The sequence below is a fragment of the Echeneis naucrates genome, chromosome 16 (assembly GCF_900963305.1).
Source record: "Echeneis naucrates chromosome 16, fEcheNa1.1, whole genome shotgun sequence".
NCBI lineage: Eukaryota > Metazoa > Chordata > Actinopteri > Carangiformes > Echeneidae > Echeneis > Echeneis naucrates.
This window is the reverse complement of record NC_042526.1, coordinates 2,614,381-2,622,182: the sequence shown is the minus strand read 5'-3', so window position 1 is coordinate 2,622,182 and position 7,802 is coordinate 2,614,381. Positions and strand designations below refer to the sequence as shown.

At 41.3% G+C, this 7,802-nt stretch overlaps 1 protein-coding gene across 7 annotated transcripts; it reads right to left on the bottom strand.

Annotated features, from left to right (window-relative positions):
- Positions 1 to 215: 215 nt before the first annotated feature.
- On the bottom strand, positions 216 to 7,772 carry LOC115056346 (proton myo-inositol cotransporter-like). 7 transcript variants are annotated; one of them, XM_029522699.1, is made up of 14 exons: positions 7,052 to 7,772; positions 6,081 to 6,320; positions 5,415 to 5,860; positions 4,866 to 5,025; positions 4,538 to 4,746; positions 4,262 to 4,370; positions 3,886 to 4,049; positions 3,363 to 3,477; positions 3,147 to 3,272; positions 2,858 to 2,976; positions 2,437 to 2,589; positions 2,141 to 2,313; positions 1,002 to 1,067; positions 250 to 917 (listed from the first exon to the last, which is right to left on the bottom strand). In XM_029522699.1, the coding sequence occupies exons 3-14, from the start codon at positions 5,830 to 5,832 to the stop codon at positions 744 to 746; spliced, it is 1,986 nt and encodes a 661-aa protein (XP_029378559.1). In that variant the 5' UTR covers positions 5,833 to 5,860; positions 6,081 to 6,320; positions 7,052 to 7,772; the 3' UTR covers positions 250 to 743. The 7 variants fall into 7 exon arrangements, with proteins under 7 accessions (XP_029378562.1, XP_029378558.1, XP_029378559.1 ...); XM_029522702.1 differs by lacking the exons at positions 6,081 to 6,320; positions 7,052 to 7,772 and having other exon boundaries at positions 216 to 752; positions 852 to 917; positions 5,415 to 6,070; XM_029522700.1 differs by lacking the exon at positions 6,081 to 6,320.
- Positions 7,773 to 7,802: the final 30 nt, after the last annotated feature.

Here is a 7,802-nt window from a genome sequence, read left to right as displayed (position 1 = left end):
GCTGCCTCTCAGATTTCCACATGGTGAAGCATTTCTCTGTCACACATGACCAGAAAATCTATCTCTGGGTTTTGGACTGTTAGTAATATAATACAAGACGTTTAAACATGCTGGATAGGCTTATTGTGTGTTATTGTATTCAGTTGGAAACTCACGTTGAAGACAGTAAATTCATTATACAAAATAATGCACAAAATATTAACCGACTTCACTGATCAGATTTCTTCAATATGTTTATTTCCAAAAAGATCCTATTACTGCAAAGATCATGATCAAAGATAAAACATCTCTTACCATATTAATGCTTTTTTTTTTTTTTTTTAATTTGGGGCAAAAAAACAATAGTTCTTGTCCCCTTTTCGTCTCAATTTTAATGTCACAAAAGCTGATATTTAATTAAACTCGCAAATAGTGATAGAGTCATATCACTGCAATATATTACATCATGTCAAAAATAATTATGGATGTGATACCTCAAAACATGTAGCTTTCAATAATTAGCATCTTTTGTTTCATACATCATAAAACTAAACAGCGCAGATGTTCCCAGATGTTAATAGGAATCCTAAATTAGTAGAAATCGCATTAAACTTGTCCTTGAATAAAACATTTAAAAAAGGGACACTTGAGAAATACACAGAAATGATCATTTATAGCTTCATGGCTGCTGACAGGACCACTACAGGAGCATGATACCAAAGTGTGAAAGACTCATTATGTTCTTCAGGCTTACTTGGTCACCATTATCTGAGCTGTGGGAATAAGGGAATGAGATTAGACCATAAAAACAAACATTTAGCTCCATTGTACTGTAACAGGAAAGCGCTTAGTGCAATTGCTGTAGTCCTTACAGTTATATAGGCTATGGAGCTGTCTGACCCCAGTGATCCATAGTTTGCTGAGTTCAATTGAGAACCCTAGAAAATAAAATTTTAACATGCATTCTCACAATCTGGCATAAAAATAATACAAATATATCAAAATAGTTAATAATAAGACACCTTTTCAGTTAAAGTGCATTCACTCCCACTCCCGTCACGTAGACAATAGCAACAATCCGTGGTCAGCTGTTTTAATGGGTTAAAAGCACAGATTAAAATCACATACAGGGATCTGAACAGGAATGTGTTCTATAGAATGTACCGATATAACAGTGTACCTCAAAGGCAGAAATCAATTATAGGGTTTACTTGGAGCAAGGTCTCTTCAAACAATTAAGGCTGACCTACCAACAAAAATGTTGGTATGTCAGTTTTGGAGTTTGAGTGTGCACAAAAGATGAATGCTCCGACTGTAATTTGACTAATTTTTAAATATGCTACTTGCTGGTAAAATAGAGTTCATGCCCATTAAAAAAAATCTAATCAGATTCTGTGACTCAGCACATTTGATTTCTCAATAAAAACAATGGACCTGGCTTGATTACAAATATTCAGTCTAAAAAAAAAAAAAAAAGCTACATGGTTCTTAAGTTAGGATTGAATGCTCTACAGATGCTCAATCAGTTTTAAGTTCCAATGTCACTAATTGCTTTCAACAGCCCATAAAATTATTAGGCAAACTTTAATAAATCAAGTGAGAAGCACGATTATTTTGGCTTCAAAACAATCCAATTTCCTTTTACAACTAGTGGAGTCGCCCCCTGAAGATCATTAGAAAGCATGCAGATTTAAGGCACTTCTGTGCTTTTATGTGCCGCCTATGGTTTTAAGAATTTGGCTGGATGTGAACGAACAGAATGCAGGGCTAGCTGTTAACTTATTTAATACCAACACAGAGCCTGAAGGTGGAAATGTGTGACTCTTTGCAGCAACTCTGTGAAGTCCATTTAAATGAGTCGATCCTTGCTTCAGTTTTCCCTCTTGTGATTAGACGTGATTAGAATGCACAATTAACCAGAAGTACCCAAGAGTCCCCAGAGCATTGAAAAGTCCCACTTTTTCCAGTCTTTCACATCAGAATTCAAGCCTTTTTGTTTCCTTGGTTGACAGCAGCCATCAGATAGCTACATGTTTGCCTTTCTTCCTAATACAGGCAGTGTTTCCAATCCTCGAGACAGACAAGACCCAAGAAACCACAAAGTCCCAGTCTACTCTACTTCTGAGGAGTCACTGTCAGAGGTCAGGTTGCTGCCTTTTACCCGGATGTAGTGGACGTGACGATTACCACTTGAAGAGGAGCCTCCACAGGAGCAGAGCTGACCAGCGAACAAGCTCTCAATGTCCTCCAGCTGCAGGCCCTGAGTCTCTGGGAGGCAGCCCAGGACAAAGAGGAGTCCCAAAAACACCAGGCCCGTGTACAGAAAGAAAGCCCCTGGAAGAGAGAAAGACCCAATTAGGTTCTCAAGTGTTTTGAAATATGGCTGCCAAATTGACATAAAATTATTGTATATAAAAATATTATTTAAAAAAAAAAAAAACATACTGCAGGTCTTACCATAATATGTCAGAAACTGAGCAACGTGAAGGAATGTTAGTGACACCAGGACATTGAAGATCCAGTTGACTCCAGCTGAGCAGGCATTTCCAGTGCTGCGGGCCCACAAAGGGTAGATCTCTGAATTCACTGTCCAAGGCATTGGGCCCATACCTAACGCAGAGAGGAGAAAGTACAGTTAAACCCCACAAGAATGACACAGTGCATGCTGACTGCAGGCACCTTGCAATTGATTAAGTAAATGTTGTTCTTCATAAGCAAACAGAATTGCTGTGGTTTGGCTTTTTTTTTTTTTTTTTGCAATTTCACCTCTCGTCACCTCTCTTTCTTTCTAAATGAGAGATTTAGGGCTCTAATGGGTTAAATATATAACACAATTGTACCAGCAAGTTGACAAACAAATAGGAATCTCATGTCATACCTGGAGCAAAGAATGCAAGGTAGAAGATAAGACCAACCAGGACGATCCAAGAGTAGGATGTGGGGCAGTAGTTGTATGCCCACATTGGGCCGCTCGGCACCCCCGTCTGGTTGGAACATCTACATAATAAAGAAAAGTAGAAGAAATTGGAGCCCACCAGTTGGACAAGTGTTTTTTAAAAAACTATTTCATGCACAAGGCAAGTAACTACAGCAACAGTATTCAGACAAATGGGCTCTGTTTGTCCTGTGATGCTTCCTGTGATACACTGAGAAGATTAGCATCTTACCTTCCCCACGCTGCATGATCAGTAGATGCTTGGTTTACAGGAATGCAGGAGGAGTCGAATACCTGAGTCCCATTCTCACGATAACAAAATCCACAGTCTGGATTTAACATGCAGGGCTCGCAGGACCTGGAGGACAGAGTTGACTGTGAAACCTCTCACTCAGCAACACACACATACTGTATGTAATGCGTGTGTAGCTGTATGATCGTGTCTTACCTGTATTGTGTGCAGGTGGAGTTTTGAGAGTGGACCGGATGGAAAGTGATGGGTGGAGAGTTCAAGGCAGTTAGTAAGAACCCAACTGCCAACAAAGCGAGACTCAGACCAGTTCCTGTATTAGAGAAAATAAGCAGCCCTGTTATTGATTCTGAATAAATAAAGCCAAGCCTGGGGCAGCACAGCAGTGTAGTGGTTAGCACTGTGACCTCAGGGCAAAGGGACGAGGTCCTTTCTGTATGGTGTTTTATACAAGTTCGTTGTGCACAGTCCAGTCCAAAGACATGCACATTAGGTTAATTGGCGAGTTGAAAATGTGTGAATAAAGTGTAGGCAAAACTCATCTCTTTAAGTCAGCTCAGTGATAGACTGGAGACCTGCCAAAGGTCAGATTGGATTACACTATCTAATTGGTGGAAAAATAAATAAATAAATAAATGTCCATCATGAGGTGTTTGTTTCCTTATAGAAACACAATATCCAATGATTTGTCACTGTAGCACTGTCTACTACAACTACACACCTAAAAGACTTCCCAGGGTCAGCCTCCTGCGGCCCACTCTCTCCACCAGCCACACTCCAACCAGGGTGAACACAAAGTTAGAGGCAGAAGTAGCAGCAGCTAACCAGATCGCCTGTTTGTCGTCCCGCACCCCTGCCATCTGCAGAATGGTTGCACTGTAGTACCTAGGGTTTTGCGGAGGTTTGCAGAGAATCCAGATAAGCTCAATTTTCCAATCCCCCCATCTGAGTCACAACATCTCAGCCATAGCAAGTTTTTCCACTTATACTGGATGAAATCAAAAACAAGCTTTTACAGTAACAAGCGCTGTTATCAGGCAGATGGGAGACAAACATGTGGCAGCTATTAGACATTAGAACGCAAATAAATGACTTACATGACGGTGTTTATGCCAGACAGCTGCTGAAACATCTGGAGGCCACAGCCAACAATGAGAGCCCTGCGAGTTGGGCCATGGCTGAGGATCCGCAAAATAACAAGGCCTCCTACAAACAACCAAATAAGAAAAAAAAAAAAACAAAAAACTAAATAAATATAGAAATAGAAACATGTATAGCCTATGTTTTATGTTTAGCTATCATCTAAATCTAAAAACAATAAAAAATAAAAATTAATTTGACACTTCTATTAATTCTTTCTTTCAATCTGTCACCTGAACCCGCCTCTTTCTCCTCTTCCTCGATGTTGGCTCTGATGGCGTCATACTCCTCTTCCACATTCTGGCGTCCTCTAATCCTGCCCAGCACTTGATAGGCCTCCTGGCTCCGTCCGTTCTGCAGAAGCCAGCGAGGGCTTTCCGGCAGGAAAATGAATCCGACAAATTGCAAAAATGCTGGAAGCACGGATAAACCCAACATGTACCTATAGTTAAAAAAAAAAAAAAAAAAAGTCAACAATACAGAGCAGCCAACACTTACAAATAATGACTTACACAGTCCGCTTTGGTTGTGTGGGCTCAATGAAATAATCCCAATATGTACCTCCAGCCATCGTGGCTCAGGTAGCTGAAAGCTCCGTCCACCACACTGGCAATAAACTGGCCCCCAGTAATGAAGAGACAGTTTATAGTGACTAGTTGACCTCTCAGGTGAGGTGGTGATACTTCAGCAATGTACACGGGCACGGTCATTGAGGCAATGCCTGAGGAGAGCAAAGCAGTGTTTCTGGTTCTGAAAAATCTTGGGACAATAACTCCTTATTAAAATTCAATCACATCATCACATGGCAGATCTGGACCAGCAGGTCAGATGAGTTGACGTTGCCCTTAAACAATGATTAAAATGGTCGAAGTAGCATGCAGTGGTAAACTATTAAACTGGGAAGAATATATGCTGCTTTAAGTTGGTCTTCTTGAATTTTAACAGATTTGTGCTGTGGAAAATGTTTTTTATATAATTTACATGAAATACAATCAAATGTTTGAATTGTCTGAATAAGAATATGCAAAAAGAGATCCAGTACATTATGTGAGTAAAAAGCAAAAATTCCAAATTTTACTTTGATATATTCAATTCCTGACTCCAACTCACCTATGCCCAAACCAACTGTGATTCTGCCCACAAGCAGAACCACCTTGTCCGGGGCAACACTCAAGATGACGCCGCCGATGGAGAAGATGAAGCTGGACACAAGGATGCAGATCCTGCGGCCCAGCCAGCCGTTCAGGAAGCCGCCAATTAGGGCGGAGATGGCCGCAGCTCCGACGGTGCTGGACACCAGCAGCTCCTGCCAAAGGGCGGACAGGTTCATCTCCTTCTTCAGGAGCAGCATGGCCCCGGAGACCACCCCGGTGTCATACCCGAAGAGAAGGCCTCCCAGGGCAGAGAAGGCGGCCAGCACGTAGACGAACCACATGGAGGCATCCCCGCCGGATGCAGGAGGTCCAATGAGACTGCGCTCTCCATCATCCATCTTCCTCTGTCTCCTGCTGCCCATAAAGCTGCTCATGTGCTTCAGGCTATATTCATCGTGGCAGCTGGACATAAGGGGAACCCAGAGGTCAAAGGTCACCGGGAGTTAGTGTAACAACAACAGTAGCAGCAGCAGTTACTCCTCCACTCTGCCGCGCTTTACAGTCAATAAAAGGCCATCAGAAATATTGCAGACTAGCATTAAAGAGGGTTAAAAACACCGACAGGTTAAAATGCCTCCACAAAAGCTTTAAAGCAAAACTGCAGCTCGGTCATAGTTCACACCTTAGCTAACGATCCAGGCTCGTGATAAGTTCCTGTGGTTAACCGAGCGAGAAGCTCTGTCGGTTCAGATGGTTTCAGTGCCATATCACGTGAGAAATTATTGGCTGAAACCGAGCAGTTAAGCGTCTCCCAACAGACTGCAGGCGTTTGTTCACAGAGGATTGTGTTACAGCTGCGTCTATGCGTGCCGCCATGTTGGCACCGTGTCACGTGACCGCCTCCGCTTCATCGACAAGCCCCCTAAAAATAAAGTTAATAACACCGCTAATGTAAAATATTATGTTCCATAATTAGTTTAACATGTATGAGTTTTTTTTGTTTTTGGTTAAATTTGATTTCTTTTGAGCACTCTCCATTTTAACATTTGAAGCAGAGCCAGACTCCGTTCAAAAACCCATCAATTTATTGATTACTCTTTTATTTGGCAGCCTTATTTTTATTGCAGAACCACTGTTAACATTTATTACGTCTTTGTTACAATTCGGCATATGTGGCATTTTATTCATCGCAATCTGGTGGACGCATTTTCAATTTGTTTTTATAATTCAGTTTCAGTACTGACAAGACAGCTTTCTGCAAGACAAGACAAGAAAATGGAAAGAGCCCGAGCTCTGCGCCAAACTCCGTTCAAAATGTTACAATTTTATAAATAAATCATTCATGTTTTTCTAGTAAATGTAACATGTTTTTGTTTTTTAGTCAGTTTTAGTATATGATTGGCTCATGTTATTGTAGTGTCTCTGTTTATTAGTGAACTCAATATAGAACAGTGAATTACATGTTAATAAAACTAAACTTAAAGACAATGAGTCAAAATTCGTACAGTGAGCCAAAACCAGTCAGAGGAAATAACAGCCAACAGGTAAAAATACAGGTTGAAACATGACTCACTGCAAAGTCAGCGTTACAGAAGAGCCTCGTCTGGACTAAGTAAACAGATTATATGGGTAAAAAAATTACTTAAATTCTACCTTATTGTTGTCCAACGTTACTGTAGTTTAGGTTCTTCTCCAGAAAGGGGGAAGTTTGTGGATCCTGATCATGTGACATTTACAAAGACACGCCCATCTGTGTGACTTACCTGAGTTTGGGCCGTCTCAGCACACAGTGATGTTAAATCTTTACATTTATAAATGTAAGAATATGAATATTATTTTGAATATTTTCATATTTCTAGATTGTACTTAAAACATGTATTATTGTATATAATGTGTTTGATGTGTAAATAAAATTATAAAAATGAAATTCAACCAGCCAGACAGCCAGCGGGACTACCGTAGATACACAGCTAGATGCGCAATACAAAACACGACAGGCTCACTTGTGGAAAAAGCAAAGATTTGTTCGTAAGTGATCCCAGCTTTGGGGATAGAAAGTACGCCGAATTCGGAAACGCCTTCCAATAAGTCGTACGGTGTTTAAATATTCGGCGGAAGAGCTAAGCTCTGCTGGCAGTCAGCAAAGAAAGACGACGATGGGGATTTTTTCGACGGGAGTACGTGCCGCATGTTGACGTCGGTAAGTGGACAGCTGATGAAGCGATCAATCACAGTCAGTCAGAAATAAGGGAACAGAAACGAGGCTGTTTGTGCTGTAATCCTCCGACAAAGTGTCTGAGCAGAGCTCGGTAGTCCGGTCGGGCTGAGGCGACCCTCCCTCCTTCCCTCCTTCCTTCCTTCCTTCCTTCCTTCCTTCCCTCCCTCCCCCCTAAATACACGCCGG

Excerpts from the sequence above, each read along its gene's own strand:
- LOC115056346 (XM_029522698.1), bottom strand. The coding sequence starts at position 5,868 with ATGTCCAGCTGCCACGATGAATATAGCCTGAAGCACATGAGCAGCTTT. Across the intron at positions 4,371-4,537 it reads GGAGAAAGAGGCGGGTTCAG|GAGGCCTTGTTATTTTGCGG; the intron begins GTGACAGATTGA and ends GGTTGTTTGTAG. Across the intron at positions 2,314-2,436 it reads TCAGTTTCTGACATATTATG|GGGCTTTCTTTCTGTACACG; the intron begins GTAAGACCTGCA and ends TCTCTCTTCCAG.